This window comes from Ochotona princeps, chromosome 6 (assembly GCF_030435755.1).
Source record: "Ochotona princeps isolate mOchPri1 chromosome 6, mOchPri1.hap1, whole genome shotgun sequence".
Classification (NCBI taxonomy): Eukaryota; Metazoa; Chordata; class Mammalia; order Lagomorpha; family Ochotonidae; genus Ochotona; species Ochotona princeps.
The window spans coordinates 45,033,306-45,054,407 of NC_080837.1; the positions used below are offsets into that span (position 1 = coordinate 45,033,306).

General features: G+C 46.6%; 1 protein-coding gene across 2 annotated transcripts; it reads right to left on the minus strand.

The window, feature by feature from the left end:
* Positions 1-721: 721 nt before the first annotated feature.
* TTC5 (tetratricopeptide repeat domain 5) lies at positions 722-20,515 on the minus strand. Of its 2 annotated transcripts, XM_004584633.2 has the most exons (10): positions 20,421-20,515; positions 17,937-18,069; positions 15,743-15,954; positions 15,215-15,365; positions 14,723-14,814; positions 11,754-11,810; positions 11,126-11,272; positions 10,393-10,607; positions 5,774-5,918; positions 732-1,513 (listed from the first exon to the last, which is right to left on the minus strand). In XM_004584633.2, the coding sequence occupies exons 1-10, from the start codon at positions 20,469-20,471 to the stop codon at positions 1,394-1,396; spliced, it is 1,323 nt and encodes a 440-aa protein (XP_004584690.2). In that variant the 5' UTR covers positions 20,472-20,515; the 3' UTR covers positions 732-1,393. The 2 variants fall into 2 exon arrangements, with proteins under 2 accessions (XP_058522116.1, XP_004584690.2); XM_058666133.1 differs by lacking the exons at positions 14,723-14,814; positions 17,937-18,069; positions 20,421-20,515 and having other exon boundaries at positions 722-1,513; positions 15,743-15,786.
* Between the last annotated feature and the right edge of the window lie 587 nt (positions 20,516-21,102).

Here is a 21,102-nt window from a genome sequence, read left to right on the forward strand (position 1 = left end):
GCATAGGCTATTCTCAAGATCTTGCTATGCCCCCCACTAACTCCTAATCACTTTTCTATGACTGTAAGCCTCAAAATCAACACCAGAAACTGAATTCAAGACTACACATGTGGTCTGACAGACACTGGTATGCAAACTTCTCTCTGGCTGTCACAGAGAGGTTCCTCGGTGCTGTCCAAGAAGAAACTTCTTTTTTTTTTTTTTGCAACTATTATCACACTGATTACTCCTATTGACTTCATCTAACTAAAACTGCTAATAAATTTTAATATCTGACAATCAGCATACAACAAAAGTATGGACTTGGTAATTTTATCTCGTTAGACTCAGCCCTCACACTGCTTTAGACAGCTAGTCAGACAGTTATTCTACCATCCGTTCTCTAACGAGTCCTGCTTTACATTCTTCACAAACACACTGAATCAACAGTAACATGCAAATCATTGATCGAACATGGACCAGAGCAGGATGAGAGACGCAGACCTGAGCCAGAGTCATGTGTATCCGGCAACGTACAAATATTATTCAATTGGTTATTAAACCTCACTCACATTTCCCCATTTTTTTCACAAGAATAAGAGAAACCATTACACAATGTATCACTGGCGTCTAAGGAAACAGGGTCTTGCCTTCTCTGGCAGCAGCCTACTAACACTGTTAGGATAATAGTGTCTGTCATCTTGGACCGTGGCTAAGGAAGACCACTGCAGATGACAGAAAATTGGAAAGAAATAAAAGGAAGGTTCAGCAACTATTGTGAAGCTGCCATTCTGCCCTGGGCTGCATACTGCCAGAATTTTTTTTTAACTGGGAGAGAAATAAACCATAAGGCAGTGGGGGTAATAAAAGTTATTACCCCGCTGGATTAAAATGATCCTTAAACCAAGAATCCAAGCCTGGGGAAAAAAAAATGAAGCAGCCCAAAATACAGGGTTTCTTTATTTCCAAATGAATTTAATTCCATTCCAGCCCCAGAGAAGGGGATGGATCTAAATTTTAAACATAGAACTTGCTCAAAAACCAAGCCATTAAGAACTTAAGCCCCCTCCCTCAGCAATAAATATTGAACTGATACATACACAGAAGCTTAGGAAGGAGGCACAAACCGGAACCTGGGAGACTGTCCACAGCAGGTTCCCAAAACTTCTGCCAATTCCATGCTCTTTGCCGAAAACAGAGAGAGTAGCGCAAGAGGCAGGAGAGAGACACCAAGGGAGGGCACAGCCCTGGAGAGGGTTCCACATAATGACAAGAAAGACCCCACACGCCTTACAGGACAGAGGAAGGGAACGTCCCCACCCTGCCCGTCCTGGTGGAGTCTCTGACGTGGCTGCTCCAGTTGCTGAGCGCCAGGGGTCATCTCAGTCCACTCTGCAGGGCCAGTGAGGCAAGGTCATTCACACTGAGGCCTCGATGCCACCATGGCAGCAGCCTGGCTGCTGGAGCCCTGAGGCTTCCCGTTCACCACCAGCAGGAGGGGCGTCTCCACACGAACACTGGAAAAGGCATAGTCCTGGCAAAGACACACAGATGGTCAGTGGGTCATTACAGATCCTGAGACGGAAGAACTCCAGCGCGGGCATCCTTCCCCTCTGCCACAGTGTACACCCCCAACCTACCTCCAAGACTCTTCAGGCAAAAAGGAGCTCACAAGGGAGAAGGGGTTTTAGCAATAATCTTTCGGGCTTCAGGAGGAAAATCTGAAGCAGATAAGGCACCAGCTAGGTGACTAGAGGAATGAGACAGTCCTCTGGTTCAACCAGGCAGCTTCCTGGCACTGCTTAGGAAAAGGATGCCACCAGCTCTCAGAGAATCTGCCCTCACAGGGCTTCCCGAGAAATAACACAGTACACCAAGCAGCAGCCAAAGCAGCAGAAATCTTAAGTCCAAATGCTGCAAAGCCCCAAATTAATCTGCCATGAATTAAAGTTACTTCTTCCATTTAAATCAAGAGCAAAGAAGAGAAAGTATTAACAGTAGTTTATATTTTCCAAACAACAGAAAAAGATACCGACTCACTTGACCAGTTTCAAATGCTTATTAAATTCTAAAACACACTGTTAAAAGAACTCCACCTAGGGCCCGGTGGGGTCCTTGCCTTGCATGTGTCAGGATCCCATGAGCACAGGGTCTAATCCCGGCAGCTCCACTTCCCATCCAGCTCCCTGCTTGTGGCCTGGGAAAGCAGCTGAGGATGGCCCAAAGCATGCACCCACGTGGGAGGCCCAGAGAAGGTTCCTGGCTCATTGCTATGGATTGGCTCAGCTCTAGCCGCTACTTGGGGAGTGAACCAGCAGACGGAAGATCTTCCTCTCTGTCTCTCTTCCTCTCTGTATATCTGACTTTTCAATAAAAATAAAAAAAAAAAAAAAAAAAAAATCTCCATCCAGGGCCAGCATTGTGGTGTAGCATATAAAGTCACCCCTGCAATGCCAGCATCCCATATAGGCACCAGTTTGGGTCCTGGCTGTTCCATTTCCAACCCAGCTCCCTGCTAATGTATCTGGGCCCCTGCCACCCACATGACAAACCAGGTTTCCACCTGGTTCAGCTCCGGCCATTGCTGCCATGTGGGAACTGAATCAGTGGATGGAAGATATCGCTCTGCAAAACTTTGGTTTTCAAATTAATACATTTTCTTTTAAAGATTTATTTTATTTTTGTTGGAAAGTCAGATATACAGAGAAGAGCAAAGACAGAGAAAGATCTTCCATCCTAGATTTACTCCTCAAGTGACTGCAACAGCCAGTGCTGAGCCGATCCGAAACCAGGAGCCCCTTTCTGGTCTCCCATGCCAGTGCAGGGTCCCAAGGCTTTGGGCTATCCTTGACTGCTTTTCCAGGCCACAAGCAAGGAGCTGGATGGGAAGTGGGGCTGCTGGGACTAGAACCAGCACCCATGTGGGATCCTGGCGCGTGTAAGGTGAGGACTTTATCCACTAGGCCACCGTGTCAGGCCCTCCAATAAATAAATTTTTTAAAATAATCTTCATTAAAAAAATACTATGCATGGAGACTGTGAAATATAAAGTCCAATTAAAGTGCTTTCATAAATCATCGATTTAAGAATAATAATAATATAAATTGAAACTTACAAACAACTCCCAAAGATCAGTACGCTTAAAGTTTTAACAGGCAGGCTGGCGCAGCGGCACAGTGATTAGTCCTGCTGCTGTTGGTGGCGCTCCTGTCTCCCATACCAGAGGCCAGTCCAACTGTCAGCTGCTCCGCTTAGGATTTAGCTCCCTGCCAACACACACAGGAATGCAGGGAAACACAGCCCAAGTACTGGGGCCCTGCCACCCACACGAGAGACCTGGGTGGAGTTCCAGCACCTGACCTGCTGCAGCCAAGTGGGAGTTAATCTGAACATGCAGGTCTTTCTCACGTTCTCTGTCTCTCTGTCACTCTTTCTCTCCCCTTCTTTCTGTTGCTTTGGCTTTCAAATAAATAATTCTTCCTAAAAATATGCCAGCAGGAATACGGGTGTGTACCAAAATGGTAATGCATGGAAGAAATGGCATCAATAAATGCTCAAAACCCAAATTAAGAGAGTATTGAGGCTAATTTTTTCACATAAAATTATCAAATAATTTTTCCAAAGTGTTTAATCAGACTTCAGAGGAAAACTACAGGGCAACCATCACATCTGCTGTTAACAATAGCTAAGTGGTACAATCCTCCGGAGGAAGATCTGGCAATATGTATCAAAAGCCTGAGTCTATATTCTCTTTGGATCTGATCTATATCAGAAATTCATTCAAGGACACAGTGATGGCAACAGTCAGGGGTATAAAAACGCTCATATATGGGTAAAGCCAAAGCCTGTGACCCCAGAACCCCATATGGGCACCCTCTCGAGACCAAGCTGCTCCACTTCTGATCCAGCAACCTGCTTATAGGCTGGAAAGCAGCAAAAGATGGTCCAAATGAGCCTCCGTAACCACATGGGACACCCCCAAGAAGCTTCTGGCTCCTAGCTTCAGATCAGCTCAGCTCTGGCCTTTGCAGCCATTTGGGAATGAATCAGCAGACAGATCTCTCTGTCTCTCCTTCTCTCTATATAAATCTGTCTTTCAAATAAAAATAAATAAATATTAAAAAATAAAATGCTTAGGGCCCAGCGCAGTAGCCTAGTGGCTAAAATCCTCACCTTGTATGCACCAGAATTCCATGAGTGTTGGTTTGTATACCAGCTGCGCTACTTCCTATCCAGCTCCCTGCTTTGGCCTGGGAGAGCAGTCAAGGACGGCCCAAAGCCTTGGGACCCTGCACCCATGTGGGAGACCCAGAAAAAGCTCCAGACTCCTGACTTCAGATTGGTGCAGCTCCTACCATTGCAGTCACTTGGGGAGTGAATCTGCAGATGCAACATCTTTCTCTATCTCTCCTTCTCTCTATAAATCTGACTTTCCTATAAAAATAAATACATCTTTTTTTAAAAAAAAAAAAAAATGCTTTAAGAAAGTAGGAGCCAGCACCATGGCATAGTAGGCTAAGACTCTGCCTGCGGTGCCAGTATCCCATGTGGATACTGCTTCATGTCACAGTTGCTCCACTGTTGATCCAGATCCCTACCTATGGCCAAGAAAGTAGCACAGGATGGCTCAAGTGTTTCAACCTCTGTACCTGGCTCAAATCATTCAGCTTCTGCACCTGCATGGGAGACCTGGATAAAGCTTCTGGCCCCTGGCTTCAGATACCTCAGCTCAGCTCTGGCTGTTGTGGTCATCTAGGGAGTAAACCAGCAGATGGAAGATCTAACTCCTCTCCATATCTTTGCCTTTCAAATAAAGTAAATCTTTACTTATTAATTTTTTTTTACTTTTTCATAAGGATTTATTAATTTTTACCAAAAAAAAATGGTTAGAGCAAGATGGAGAGACAGAGAGAGAAAGATCTTCCATCCACTGGTTCACTCCCCAAATGGCTACAACAGCTGAGCTGAGCCACTCTGAAGCCAGGAGCCTCTTCTGTTATCATCAAACATTTTCAGTGAAGGGTGAAATAGTAAATATTATTGTCTCTGGGGTGATCCAGCCTGTCACAGAGCAATCCTCCTCTGGCACCATGCTGCAAAGGCGTAGCAGTGAATGCCTAAGCGCAGCCTCATTCCAACAACACTTTACTTTTGGGCTTTTCTTTTATCGCTCACAATACAGTCTTTTCGCTTTTTTCATTTACAAACTGAAGTGTTATTGTTTCAGTGACTAAGTAAAAACAGGCTGGAAGGTTGATTGGGTCAATGGGCCATAGTTTTGTCAAGCCCTGACCAAATGCCTAAAAAAATGGTGAAATACTGATTCTCAGAGGTTTTCATAAGTACCAACTGCGTGTTGATTCAAACTCTTGGCGCAGTGTGTAGCACTAAGTTAACTGCTCAGTCTTAAGTATGCATTACTATCTTCATGACCATCACCATGTGTCAACTCAGCACAACATGGTAAAATGCAGAAAAGCTCCAGAAATAGTCACAAAGTTTGCATATTATCCAAGTCATGATTCAAAATAAAAATGTGATCATGTCTAAATACTCTATTAAAAGAAAAAGAACTGGAGGTACATATACCAAACTGTTAACTGTTGTAACATCTTACTGATAATATTTCAGTTTATTGATTTTTTCTGCTTGCCAATAATTACTCTTCTATTGAAAAATAGTAAATATACATATTGCATATACATTCACACATATATTATTTTTATGCTTTTTAAGAAAAAAAAAGGAAGCACCCCTGTACTTGCAGAGGTGCAGAACCCTAATGGTCACTCACCTTTCCTTTATGCCGAATCTGATGCAGACGAAGGTTGGGCTCCGGGATGGCCACCGAGTCCCCGATGAGCACTCCCCAGCTCTGCACGATGTTGTAAACCATCACTGCATAGCAAGGTCCATCTGAATCAACCAGGCCGAAGGTACTACCAGGGTAAGACAGGCCAGCAAGGGAGACGGCAAGGGAGAAGGAGAGCAGAAAAGAGCAAAAACAGGATTGAGAAAACTAGCAAAATCAACCAGTGCTATTGGATTTATTCAGAAAATCTATGACAGGTGCCACCATTCATAATATTCCCCTCAGTACTTTTGTCTTGGACTATCTTTATGCATAAGACACATCAATCTCTTCTAGGAATGCAGGATACGCTCAAAATAATCATTGATTGACTAGCTCAACATGATGCCACAGAAGCATTGTTCCTGATCTATCAATTTTACTTCACTCTAAACCCTGTAGTTTTAATTCTGCAAACTTCCTCTGAACATTCTGCATGTGTTAAGCAGTATGATACAGTCAAGATAAAAATACCAATCCAGCTAGGGGATGGCATGACAGTGCAATATGCCAATCCAGTATCCCATATGGATGCCAGTTCACGTCCCAGATGCTCCACTTCCCATTCAGCCCCCTGCTAACGGCCTGGGAGAGCAGCAGAGGTGGCCCAAGTCCTTGGGCACTTGCCCCAAAGTGGGAGACTTGGAAAAAACTCCTGGTTCCTAGCTTTGGATTGGACCAGCTCCGGATGAAGTGACCATTGGGAAGTGAATCAGTGGATGTAAGATTTCTCTATCCTTTCTTTGTAGCTCTAGATTTCCAGTAAAAGACTATATTTTTTAAAAATTAAAGATACCAACCCAGCTACAAATGACCTGCAGTCTAGCAGGAGTCAGATAATAAAAAACCATCACTTGGGCCCAGCGCAGTGGACTAGTGGATAAAGTCCTCACCTTGTACGTGCCAGGATCCCATATGGGCGCCAGTTCTAACCCTGGCAGCTCCACTTGCCATCCAGCTCCCTGCTTGTGGCCTGCGAAAGCATGTAAAGACGGCCCATAGTCTTGACACCCTGCACCACCTGGGACCTAGAGGAAGTTCCTGGCTCCTGGATTCAGATTGGCACAGCTGCTGCCATTGTGTTCACTTGGGGAGTGAATCATCGGACAGAAGATATTTCTCTTTGATTCTCCTCCTCTCTGCATATCTGACTTTCCAATTAAAAAAAAATCACTTATAGTAACATGTGATGGGTGCTAGCAAAGTTTTTTCCTGTGCTAAATTCAGTGAGGCCACAGGTTGTGCTTTGCAAATGTAGAGAATTATCTTTATCAAAATTGGAAATAGGGCCCTGCGGCGTGGCCTAGCGGCTAAAGTCCTCGCCTTGAAAGCCCCAGGATCCCATATGGGCGCCAGTTCTAATCCCGGCAGCTCCACTTCCCATTCAGCTCCCTGCCTGTGGCCTGGGAAAGCAGTCAAGAACAACCTAAACCATTGAGACCCTGCACCCGTGTGGGAGACCAGGAAGAAGTTCCTGGCTCCTGGCTTTGGATCGGCATAGCACCGGCCGTTGTGCTCACTTGGGGAGTGAATCTCTATCTCTCCTCCTCTCTGTATATCTGACTTTGTAATAAAAATAAATAAATCTTTTTAAACAAATGGAAATAAAGAAATATTTCCTTGAGGAAGCAATTCTCACAGTGAAAACTGGGTTAAAGTAGGAAAATGAATTCTTAGCAGACCTTACAGGGTACAGTTGAGTGCACTGACGTTCACAACAAAATCCAATCAAATTAACATCTTTATTTAAAAAGATGTTGACAGGAGGAAATTAACTCTGTTAAGAAGCTGGAAGACAGTCTAGTCACAGTAACTGTGTAAGGAACAGAAGCACGAAAACCTACTGGTTTTATAGGTTCAGGAACCTATAAAACAGTCCCATGGTTACATGTGAGAAAGTAACAGCAGAACAGAAAGAGTGGCAGGGAGCAAAGTATAAACTTCTTAAATTAAGCTTCAGTGCTCAAATTTTATTCCAAGTGCTACTAATATTTTACATAAACAGTGGCAATGGTCAGATTTGCCTCTGAGAAAACATTTTCTCTGGCAGCACTGTAAAACGTTGGAGAAAATACATGACAGACGTTTAAAGACTAATAAGCATCAAGAAATAGGGACAAGAGGCAAATCTATAGTGACTGCCTCAATACAGGAGAATAGGGGTTTAGGATGACTTCATAAGTATTCACTGGCTGGGTAGACAGACAGTACCACTGACTGAAAAGGAATCTAGAAGTTTAAGAAGAAAGATCAGGTAATTCTGAATATACTGAACTGCAGAGTTCTGGTTGGAGCCACAGCAGTTGGACAGGATTCAAAACTTGGGGCTGGCGCAGCACAGCAAGCAGAGCCACTGCGCTTCAGCCTTAGTGTTCCACGCCGTAACACTGGCTTCAGTTCTGACCACTGCACTTCTCCTCGGGCTCCCTCTTCATGTACCTGGGATCCAAAGCCAGGAGCCAGGAACCTCCTCTAGGCCTCCACATGGGTGCAGGGTACCAAGGCTTTGGGCTGTCCTCTGCTGCTTTCCCAGGCCACAAGCAGGGAGCTGCATGGGAAGCAGGGCTGCCAAGATTAGAACCAGAGCCCATATGGGATACCAGTGCATGCAAGGCGAGGAATCCAGCCACTAGGCTACTGCACTGGGCCCAAATAAGGCCTCTTTTTAAAAAGGAAGTTTGTGGGGGGGCTGGTGTTTGGGCCAGTGGTTACGTCACTACTTGGGATGCTCACATTCCCAACTTGGTACAAGATCCAGCTTCCCACAGATGCATATTCAGGAAGGCAGCAGATGTTGGCTCAAATACTAGAGTGCTTGGCATCCATGGGGAGACCCACATGGAGTTCTCGGTTCACAGTTTCAGCCTACTCCAGGTTTGCTTGTGGAGGTTATTTGTAGAATGAGCTAATAGGTAAAAGACTTCTGCCTCTCAAACAAAATGGGAAAAAAAATCTTTAAAACAAGGTAATGAATAATAAGTAGTATACAGTAAAACTGAATTAAAATATAAATCTAGGGGATACACATTTCGTGCAGCAGGTACCACCTGACTTGCCTGCATTCCATGGTGGAGCCCAGGTTCAAGTCTCAGTTCCACTTCTGATTCAGCTTCCTGCTAACGTGTGTCCTGGGCAGCTACAATGACTCAACTACTGCCACACACAGGACAGGAACTGGGTGCCCTACCATGGCCTAGGCTCACTTAGCTCAAGCTACTGAAGGCGTCTGGAGAATGAACTAGCAGAAGGACAATTTCCTTCTCTCTACATTTCTATCTTTCTACCTTTCAAACAAATAAAAAATAAATAGTTTCCTAAAAATAGGTAAGTACCTTTAGGTATAAAAATAGTTCTAATTTCACACACTGTGAAATTTTGAATTGATCAGGCTAGTCCAAAGCCATGAGCCTGGAGCTTCTTCCAGATCTCCCAGACGGGTGCAGGTCCAAAGGACTTGGGCTGTGCTCCACTACTTTCCCAGGCCATCAGCAGGATGCTGCTTTGGAGGGAGAGCAGCTAGGACTCAAACTGGCACACAAATGGGATGCTGGTGCCATGACTGGGGCTTAACTTTTAATGCCACAATGCCAGTTCCACAAAAATATTTAAGGAAAAAAATTTAAGAATGTTCTATATTAGGCCCGGCCCCGTGGCCTAGCAGCTGAAGTCCTCGCCTTGAACGCCCCGGGATCCCATATGGGTGCCGGTTCTAATCCCGGCAGCTCCACTTCCCATCCAGCTCCCTGCTTGTGGCCTGGGAAAGCAGTCGAGGACAGCCCAAACCCTTGGGACCCTGCACCCATGTGGGAGACCCGGAAGAGGTTCCTGGTTCCCGGCTTTGGATCGGCGCAGCACCGGCAATTGCACTCACTTGGGGAGTTAATCATCGGATGGAAGATCTTCCTCTCTGTCTCTCCTCCTCTCTGTATATCTGACTTAGTAATAAAAATAAATAAATCTTGAAAAAAAAAAAAGAATGTTCTATATGAATATTCCTTTTTAAAGAAAGCCACAGTTAGAGAGAGAAGGAGAGACAGAGAGAAAGAAAGATCTTTCACTCACTAGTTCACTCCCCAGATGGTCACAATGGCCAAGGTTGGTGCAGGCCAAAGCTAGGTGCCAAGAGCTTCATTTTGAGTCTTCCACATGGGTGACAGAGACCCAAGGACTTGAACTTGTCTTCTGCTGCTTTGCTTAGACCACTAGCAGGGATCTGGATTGGAAGTAGAACGGCTGGGAAAGTAACCAGCACCTATGTGCAAAGCATGCATTGCTAGCAGTAGACTTATGCATTACGCTACGATGCTGGCCCCTATATGAGTATTCTTAAATTCATCCCTGTGCTGGCCTATAATCAGCCTTCACCTTTCTGTCCTCACTTCCTTTTCCAGTAAATGCTCAGCTGAATATCTGCTCTTTGGCACTTCAGTCTCCCCAAATAGGCTTGAATCCTAACTCAAAGCTCACCTTCCACAAGAGTTTTAGCCCACATGAGCCCAAAGAGGACTCAGAAGGGAAAGTATTCAGAAGGGTAAAACAGAAGAATGGTATGAGAAACTCACAAGGGGACTTTCTCCTCTGTGGTAAGGCTGAATACCACCTTCCCCAGGACCACGGCGCCACTGTTCACGCCGGGCCGCAGCGCGCTCAGCGGCTTCTGCTCCAGGGCCACCTTCTGCCCAGAGGCTGACTGATAGCGCCCATCACCACAAGGGCCCAGATGGGCTGGGCGCAAACTTCCCAGCATGCTCTGGAGCTTTTTGTTCTTCAATTTGCCCTGTGAAGGAAGGAAAAACAAATTAGCGAGCTGGAAACTAGCCACTCTCCCCAAGAGTCCGGGTCTTTCCTCCCCTCCGCCCACGGCATCACCACCTAAAAATAAGAACACATCTTGTTGCTGATGACCATTGGCAGGATGACAGAGTAGGATCCTGTCCTTTGTACATCTTGATGGCCACAGCTGCAGCACAGAAAGTAAAGCTGACACCTGCAACATCACCATCCCATATGATGATCAGTTCAAGTCCTGGCTAGTCCACTTCTAATCCAGCTTCCTAAAATGAGCCTGCAGAGGCAGCAGTAGCTGGCCTGCGCACTTGCGCCCCTGCGACCCAACCCACACGGGAGACTCAGAGGGAGTTCTACAGCCCTAGCTTTGATTGGCCCCACTTTAGCCATTGTGGCCATTTGCAACGTGAATGAGTGGAAAGGAAATCTTTGTCTCTCTTCTCTAAATTCTGCCTTTCAAACAAGTAAACCCTTAAGCATGCATGCATACACACACACACCCCTTACCTTGCTCTCAAGCAGGCTGGTTAATCGATCCAGGAATTCTAGGAGTTCCTGTTCTCGTTGCCTCGGCTCCGGCCAGGCAGGGTCCAGAGCTGCGGCCTGAGAGAAGCCCTCCAAGGCTTCCCCATAACTCTCCTCATATTTATGTAACTGTACAAGAAGGAATCAAACACCTTCTGACACAAGCCATGCTGAGGGGATAATGGCACAATGAACTAGAAATTTGGAAAAATGAACATTTTTTTCCCCCTGTGTCTTTCCTAGGAACAGCCTAGGAAGCTGATGATGACAGACAGAATTGTTTCAAAGAAGCTAACTTCCAGATTCCAAAATAGTTAAGCTGCAATGTTTAGAGTCACTCGACTGTGTGTTTACACTAGACATTCCCACATAGCTTGATGTTCTCCCCAGTCTCACCGCCCATCCTCCGCCACCTCCTCGCCCCTTTCTCCAGCCACTCCAGTGACTTTGCAGATACTAAGTTGAACTGAGTTGGCTCTTATAGAGATAATTTGTTTTCCTTTCAGTTGGTGCCCATCAGTGTCCCTGTGAACACTCAGTTCTCTTCAGAGGCTAACACCTAGACATCTTTTCCATTTGCCATGCTGATGACGTGACCCCACAGACTCACCGTCGCCCTGTTTAGATGAAGATCAGGATTGCTGGATGCTTTTCTGTCAACCTTCTCCTGTAAAGAGATAAAGGATCATCAGTGGAACCTGGCTCAATCTTAAAGATGGCTTTAACCAACATGTCCCAGGCCTTTTTTCCCTAGTTAAAAAAAAAAGTTTTCACTATTTATTCATTTGTTTGAAAGGTAGAAAGAGAGGGAGAGAGAGAAAGAGAAAGAAGGGAGAGGTAGAGGGAGGTATCTCCCACACTGATTTACTGCCCAAATGCCTAAAACGGCTGGGATGGGCCGGGCCGGGCCAAACCAGGATCCAGAACTCCATCAGGGACTCTCATGGGAGTGGCAGGAAGCCATCACGTGCTGCCTCCCAGGTCTAGGAGCAGAGAGCTGTTCAGAAGCACAGCAGCTGGGACACCACCCAGCACTTGGATACAGGAATGAAGGCAAACCAAGCAGCACTGAACCTATTACGCTGCAATGCCCATCCCTCCTGGAAACGTTTAAGTCTCTTTGCCAAAATGCTACCTATTCCCACACTGTTATGGGGTAACTACTTGTATGATGTGTATATTAGTATCGAAGATCTCAGGGACAGAAGGGTTTTGCATGTGTGAAATTTTTAAAGATCATCATAATTTATTTACATAATATTATAAAGCAAGAATAAGAACAAAAACATGAAAGTAATATGATTAAAAAAAGAGTTAAACAGTGACATGCTGGGATAAATGAGCAAAGCATGGGACTATGATATCGCTTTTAGTGCATTTCCTATGTCAATGCGACTGGCTCAAAGAACACACAAAATCATGTTTGTAGGAGCAAGTCCCTTAAAGAACACAGGGAGGAGTTAGCACAGCGGTGTGTGAGGCTAACCCTCCACATGGATGCCGACCTCAGTCCCTGCTGCTGCTCCTCTGATCCTGCTCCATGCTAATGGCTGGGAAAGCAATGGAGGATGGTCCACGGTGTTAAGCTCCTCCACCCACGTGGGAGACCCAGCACAAACTCCTGACTCCTGGCTTCAGACCAACCCAGCTCTGGCTGTTGCAGCCACTTGAGGACTAAACCAAAGAATGGAAAAATCCCTCTCTTTCCATGGCTCTCTCTCTTTCTCTCTAAATCTCTAACACAGATGGCCAGAAACTAAAGGACAGCACAAATATACTATGAAGAAACTGGTGGCTATGTTCATTTTCTAATTCTATCCATTACCTGGCACAGTGCAAAATCATGAATATGAGTAATATTGCTTAAATGGTTGGTTTAGATATGACTAAAAACACAGTTGAGGGAGCCCAGTGTGACAGCATAGCAGTAAAGTCCTCGCCTTGAACGTGCCAGGATCCCATATGGGCACCGGTTCTAATCCAGCTCCCTGCCTATGGCCTGCAAAGTAGTAGAGGATGGTCCAAAGCCTGGGGATCCTGCACCCACATGGGAGACCCTGAAGCAGTTCCTGGCTCCTGGCTTGTCGGCTCAGCTCTGGCCACTGTGGCCACTTGGAGACTTGGAGAGTGACCCAGCAGATGGAAGATCTTTCTTTCTGTCTCTCCTTCTCTCTGTAAATGTGACTTTACAATAAAAATAAATCTTAAAACACACACACACAGTTGAGAACAAGAGACAGGCCAAGCAGTTAATCTGCCAGTTGGAACACTGGCCTCCCAAACCTGAGTGTCTACATTCTCCTCCAGATTCCAGCTTCCTGCTGATGTGCATCTTGGGAGGGAATAGGTAATGGCTCACTAGCTATGTGCCTGCCACCCACAGGAGACCCGCACTGTGTCCCCAGCTGCCAGCTGCAGTCCGGCTTGAAATGTAAGTATTCCCCTGACTGGTCAATTAGAGTAAACCTCAGTGCTCTGTCTTAAGGTCCCTGATTACAAAAGAATAATCAGAGAACTGCAAATTGAGTATACAGAATTGGATTCTTCATTCTGCCACACAGATAAGGTAATGATAAGTCAAAAAACAATTTTCTTGGCCAGGAAAACATAAATGTCAAGGAAGCAAGGTACATACAAGGTCTCAGTAAAAACTGCTCAGAAAACCCACGTGAAGCTCCTGAGGCAGAGAAGACACTCATGCAAGTGAGAATCAACATACAAATAACCTGAAGACTAAGCAAAGTTGAGTTTCAGTGATTTCTTGAAAATGACACAGAAGTGATTACACCCTGCTTTCTCTTTTAATCTGGGGAAAATTTAGAGTCCTATCATTTATAGGTTCATTTGGGGATATCACTAAATTTATCATTTTTCTTTAAAATGACCATTGCTGGGTCTAGTGTGGTAGCGTAATGGCCAAGGTCCCCGTCTAGCATGTAAAGGGATCCCAGTTCACGTCCCAGCTGCTCCATTTCCCATCCAGCTCCCTGCTTATGGCCTGGGAAAGCAGTCGAGAACAACCCAAAGCCTTGGGACCCTGCACCTGCGTGGCAGCCCCAGATGAAGCTCCCGGCTCTTGGCTTCAGACTGGCTCAGCTCCAGCTTTTGAGGCATTTTGGGAATGAACCAGCAGATAGAATATCTGTCTCTCTCTCTTTTTCTCTCTGTTAACTGATCTGATCTGCCTTTCCCATGCAAATAATTAAATCTCCAAAAAAGATGTTTAAAATGACCAGAGGCAAATATTAATAAGCACTACTTCAATCAGCTTTGTTTTCCCATCAGAAATAATAAACATGCTCAAGCAAGCTGTGTGTTCCGGTTATACTTTGCCCATAAGCAATCTAGATGGCTCAGGGAGTTACCTGACACCAAAGCACTACATTGTAAGTAGTCCCCGACATTCAAGTTACAAGAAAACAGAAGAGAGCCCTGCAACACAGCTTTGCAAAGCCACAGCCACTGGATGCCAGCAACACCAGTCAGGGCGCTTAATAAAGAAGCACAAGGAAGTCGCGACGATGCTCTTGCCTTTGGAGGTACCTCTAGCCATCAGGGCTGGGTGATCCGAGTACTTACTGCTCGGGCATAGGCACTGAGGGCTTGCTGGGAGATCTTGGGGTTCTGGCCAGTATTGAAGTAAAGAGAAAGGTACGCATTTCCCAGAATGTCTGAAAAACAGTGCAGAATCATGTTAATACCCAAGTCCACAACACAACCTATTTTGTTCATTCTCAAAAGTCTCTTCAAAAGGCCCCATATCTCACCCAAACCGGAGATGACATTAAGCTTAGTAAACCCCAAATCCTACTGGGGGAAAAAACATAAATCTGGACCCCAAAGAAAATCACACACTGTACGAAAGTTCTTTCTTGCTTCTGTGGAAACTTGGGTCTCCTCTGTTGGACTGAAAAGACATAAGCACTTCAAGAACAGTGATTCATCCAAACACAAAGATCCCTGCTTTAAGCCCACCCTCCCCACCCCGGGCCTCCACAGACGGGCCGTGGGTGACTCTGCTAGGCAGCCATGCTGGAGGACACTGGCCAGATGGGCTACGAGAGCACTCACACCAGGAGCGGCCGTCAAGGACATCCATCTGCACCGCCAACTTGGCCTGCCGGACACTATCCATGACGTGGCGGGAATGCTCATCTCCGCTGTCCGGCCGCAGCTGCCGAAGCACCATGGACAGGTTCTGCAGGGAGACTTTGTTCTTGCACTGCAAATGGAAAAGACAGAGGTTCTACCTCCCCTTTCCAGACCTGTTCTGACCTCAGTCTTCTAAAGTCAAGGTTGCATTTTAATTCTTGCTGTCCCAAGCATCTCAGTCTGTGAGATTCAGCTGAGTTGATAACTTTTCTTCATGTCTCACGCAGCCCTGATCTAGGCTCCATTACCTTCTTTTCTTAGTTCCCTGTTATCTGTTTTTCCTTCAGCCAGGACTCTCACTCTCCCCCCATCTTTTCTCCTTTTTGTCTGCTCTCCTACTTCAAGGTCAGTCCTACTCTGGTATGTTTGTCCTTGGGAAATGCATAGAAGCCAAAGGAATCTCGCTCTTCCAATGTGTGTTTCCCGAGGCGGCAGTGGGTGGCTCACGTGGGTGAGGGCTCCGGAGAAGCAGGTGTGGGCAGCTGCAACATCCCCTTTCTTCCAGTACACCTCGCCCAGCTGGTTCCAGGCTTCCACCAGCTCGGGCTCCAGCTTCACAGCCTTGGACAGGAGTTCCTCGGCCCTAGCACTGTAGTCAGGCATCACGTTCAGTGCCTTCCCAGTTAGCATGAGAGCCTGCGCCTTCCCCTGAGCAGGACCTAGAGGGAAGGGAAAAAAGAACAAAAGGAAAAAAAAGGGGGGGGGGGGGGGAACGCATTTCTTAAAGAGCAGGTCACTTTCATGGAATAACTACATCCCAGCTCTAGGAATGAAAACAGTTAAAGAAAATCCTTATCAACGAGCAATTCACTGAAAGCCTGCTGTGAGCAGACTGTCACGGTAGGTACCTGGGTGACAGCAAAAGCACTGTTTCTACCCTGGAGGAGCCGAAGGTCTGATGAAGACAAACCACACATACAGAAAACTAACACAACCATGAGAAGAGGTATACAGCATACACCAAATGGGCTTCAAAAAGGCAAGAAAGGGCCCGGCGCCATGGCCTAGTGGCTAAAGTCCTTGCCTTGAACGCGCCAGGATCCCATATGGGCACCAGTTCTAATCCCGACAGCTCCACTTCCCTTTCAGCTCCCTGCTTGTGGCCTGGGAAAGCAGTTGAGGATGGCCCAAAGCCTTGAGACCCTACACTCATGTGGGAGACCAGGAAGAAGTTCCTGGATCATGGCTTTGGATCAGCATAGCACCGGCCATTGTGTTCACTTGGGGAGTGAATCATCGGATGGAAGATCTTTCTCTATGTCTCTCCTCCTCTCTGTATATCTGACTTTGCAATAAAATAAAAATAAATCTTTCAAAAAAAATTCACTATCCTCATTGAAAAAAAAAGGCAAGAAAAGACCCTCGGGGCCTGGCACAGTAGCCTAGCAGTAAAGTCCTTGCCTTGAACGTGCCAGGATCCCATATGGGCGCCAGTTCTAATCCCGGCAGCTCCACTTCCCATCCAGCTCCCTGCTTGTGGCCTGGGAAAGCAGTCGAGGACGGCCCAAAGCTTTGGGATCCTGCACCCGCGTGGGAGACCTGGAAGAGGCTCCTGGCCTCAGATCGGCTCAGCTCCAGCTGTTGCAGCCACTTGGGGAGTGACCCAGCAAATGGAGGATCTTTCTGTCTCCCTTCTCTCTGTAAATATTTCCAATAAAAATAAATAAATCTTAAAAAAAAAAAAAAGACCTTCACGGTCAGACAATGTAAAGATAGACACAGAGGCAAAAATGCATGCAAAGGCTCATGGAACACTGGTCTGACCTGGATGAAAACCACATGTTCTTCTATAACTAGTCAGAGATGAAGTCATTAAAAAAAAAGAGTGAGAAAACTAAGACTTGAAAATCAGATTAAGAAAGATTCCAGCCAATAAAGGGACAAATGGGAGCACAAGATTAAATGCATGAATTAATGATTTAAAAAGATAACCACAGTCATAGACATGACGTAAGTTGACATGGAGGTAAAAGGAAGTACAGGCAGAAAGATCAATCAAGATTCCTCGGGCCCGGCAGCGTGGCCTAGCGGCTAAAGTCCTTGCCTTGAAAGCCCCAGGATCCCATATGGGCGCCGGTTCTAATCCCGGCAGCTCCACTTCCCATCCAGCTCCCTGCTTGTGGCCTGGGAAAGCAGTTGAGGACAGCCCAATGCATTGGAACACTGCACCCGCGTGGGAGACCTGGAGGAGGTTCCTGGTTCCCGGCTTCAGATCGGCGCAGCACCGGCCCGTTGCGGCTCACTTGGGGAGTGAATCATCGGACGGAAGATCTTCCTCTCTGTCTCTCCTCCTCTCTGTATATCTGACTTTGTAATGAAATAAATAAATCTTTAAAAAAAAAAAAGGATTCCTTCAGTATTTCAACAACTATCTACTCTATTTCATTCCACTTGCTACGATCAAACTTCAGGAAAAACAGCCTAGGCAGTGAAAGGCTACAAGTTGCACAGGGGGCCTCAACCCACAACAAGCACAAACATGACAGCAAAGAGACCAGAGAGAGCACAGACCCTGATGGCATCCCAGTGACAGTGGAGGGCAGCGCTCCCTAGGGCTCACAGGACAGCAAAGGGACCACAGAGAGAGCACAGACCTCGATGGCATCCAAGTGACAGGCATAGGGCGGCGCTTAGGACTTACCCACTACTTCCTCCATCTGCTGCAGGGTCTTCTCCATCTCCTCCCGCACATCCTGCGGCTTCCGTCCGGCATCCTCCACACTGTGTGTCTCAAAATAGCTGTCTCGAAACGCATAGAGCTGATCCACCAGTTCCTAAGGAAGAACGTAAGGAAGTAAGAATGGCGACACTAAATGGAGAGAGCAGCAGGCAAGAAAATCTGAAATCAGCTAGCAAGCTCTAGGCCAGGAAATACTGATTCTCAGGGAGAGCATTAGCAGCAGCAGTCAAAGTGCCACTTGAGGAAGCCCATGCTCTGCATGGGAGTGCCCGACGTGGGCTCCAGCCCCACTTCCACTGCGGCTCCCTCTGTGTGTGCACCCTTGGAGAAGCCCATGCTCTGCATGGGAGTGCCCGAAGTGGGCTCCAGCCCCACTTCCACTGCATGGGAGTGCCCAACATGAGCTCCAGCCTCACTTCCAGTTGTGGCTTCCTCTGTGTGTGCGCCCTTGGAGGCAGCAGGTAATGGATGCCTCAAGCACCTGGGTCCTTGACACTCACAACAAAAACCCGGACTACGTTCCAAGCTCCCTACTTCAGCCAGGCCCAGTGTTGGCTATTACAGGCACTTGGAGAGTGAATCAGAGGATAAAGATCTCAATAAGTTTGTCTCCGTCTCTCTGCCTTTTAAACAAATAATACAGGCCCAGCACAATGGCTCAATGGCTAAATCATCACCTTGCAAGTACCAGGATCTCATACAGGCACTGGTTCGTGTCTCAGCCACTCCACTTCCCACCCAGTTCCCTCTTTGTAGCCTAGGAGAGCAGCAGAGGATGGCCCAAAGCCTTTAGACCCTGTATCCACGTGGGAGACCTACAAGAAGCTCTTAGCTCCTGGCTTCGGATCAGCTCAGCTCCGGTCGTTGAGGCCATTTGGAGCGTGAACCAATGGATGGAAGATCTTCCTGTCCCTCCTTCCCTCTGTAAATCTGATCTATCTTTCCAATACATATAAATAAATCTTTTTTAAAGAAAAATTAAAATAGGGCCCGGCGGTGTGGCCTAGCGGCTAACGTCCTTGCCTTGAACACAGGGGTTCCCACATGGATGCCGGTTGTAATCCCAGCAGCCCCACTTCCCATCCAGCTCCCTGCTTGTGGCCTGGGAAAGCAGGTGAGAAGGGCCCAAGCCCTTGGGACCCTGCACCCAGGTGGGAGATCCAGAAAATCTGGGCTCCTGGCTTCAAATCGGCACAGCACCAGCCGTTGCGGGCACTTGGGAATGAATCATCGGAAGGAAGGTATTTCTGTCTCTCCTCCTCTCTGTATATATGACTTTGCAATAAAAAATAAGTAAATATTTTTTATAAATTAATTTATTAAAAAGTTTTTAAGCGTATGTCACCTAGGAATAGCACAACAGGTAGGTCGGCAGATCTATCAAGATGTCAGAGATCATAAGGAGAGAGTCAGTGACCCCTAGTCATGCCATGCCGATCTCTGACAGGACAGCTCTCCCGGCCGCAGAGGGCACTCCACGCACCAGTCACAAGGGAAATTCTTTGCAACTTGGATTGAGCTGAAGGTTAATAAGACCATTCTACCTGGTTTCTGATCCCTGGAGAATAAAACTTTGAAATCACATTTAAAACTGGACTTCCTAACAAAAACAAGTTTATGCTTAATTTTCCCTATGCCAATATCTGACAATACAACATCATTTTTGCCAGTACGACAAACATGTCAGAAAGCTGTTTCCCAGCAGGAACAGGCCAATTTTAGGTTTCAGTGTAATCAGGAATTACATAAAAGACAGCAACCTGTTAACACCTGCCTGCCAAATATAAAAGGTTTGTCTTAACCGAATCTACAGGCACACCTCAAACATTTTTGGTTTTATTGCATTGCTCAGACCAGGTTTTATGCACATACATGCTTATTTTATTACCCAGTGTATTCTTGACTGCATCAAGATTTCACGGTAAACAATATATTTTTAAAGGCGGGAGGGAAACACATTCACCTGGGGTCTAGGTGGAATGTAGACCGCCCCCTGCCTGGGACCCCAAATGGGATTAGTGTTCAAGACAGCCAGTGCTTTAGCCAGCACAGGGGCAGAGCAGGCTAGGACCGACTGCCGCCAATTTCAGAGCAGAAAGGAATTACTGGAGCGGCCTCTGCGGGGGCTCAGGAGAACGCGTAATAACAGCTCCTGCAGACAGCCCTGCCACGCGCGCGGACACTCTAAGAATACAGTCAGCAGCAACGAATGCTCCTCCATTCGAGGCGGAACCGAGACCGGGCCGCCTGCAAGGTCCCGCTCGGTGCGGCCCCACGCCGGCTGGGAGGAGCGCCGGCGGCCCGCCGCACCGGGAGTTGTTATAGTAACCGCACCGACGCTGGCCGCGGCGCGGCTGAGAAGAAACTGGGGGGCCCCGCGCTGGCCGGGCCCCTGCCGCGCTCCGAGCAACACACCTACACACAGACTTTAACCGACGGCCCCACCTGCAATTTCTGGAAGATGCGCTTCACTTCCTCGTCTTCATCAGCCATCATTCCCCAGGAACTCTCCCCTTCTCCGCCCCCAACTTTAGAACCACCGAGACGCCACACCCACGCCCACACCGGGACCACAGCGACACCTAGGGCTGTGGAGGTTTAGCCGCGCCCAGGGACTCGCTCCCAACCAATCCAGCGCAGAGATCAAGTTCATAAACTCATCTCTTTCCCAAATCCTGGAATCAAACTGTTCTCCCCTTAACCACATATATATCTAGTTTCATATCTTCCTACCTATTTACACTAGATTATAGTCTCCCTAAATAGTTAAGGCAGTGAACACCTGTGTTACATGAAACTTTGGAAAATAGGGAATTGGTAAGTTCAAACTTTACCAAATTTGGCAGTAATTTTCTGAGTAATTTTAGCATCTCGAAGCTTTATCCTTATACATCTATTACATTTGGGATAGAATTATGAAAGCCATCATAGTAATTATTATCTGTGTTCATAGAGTATACCCATGATGCTTAAGAAAAAAAATTATATCTGGAGAGACATGGAGGGATGAGAGTTATGGGTGAGAAAAGATCATTCTTTTCACGGTGTACCCTTAAAAAACGACTTATTTTGAACGGACAGGGTTTACAAGGAGAGACAGAAAGATCTTCCATTCACTCCCCAAACA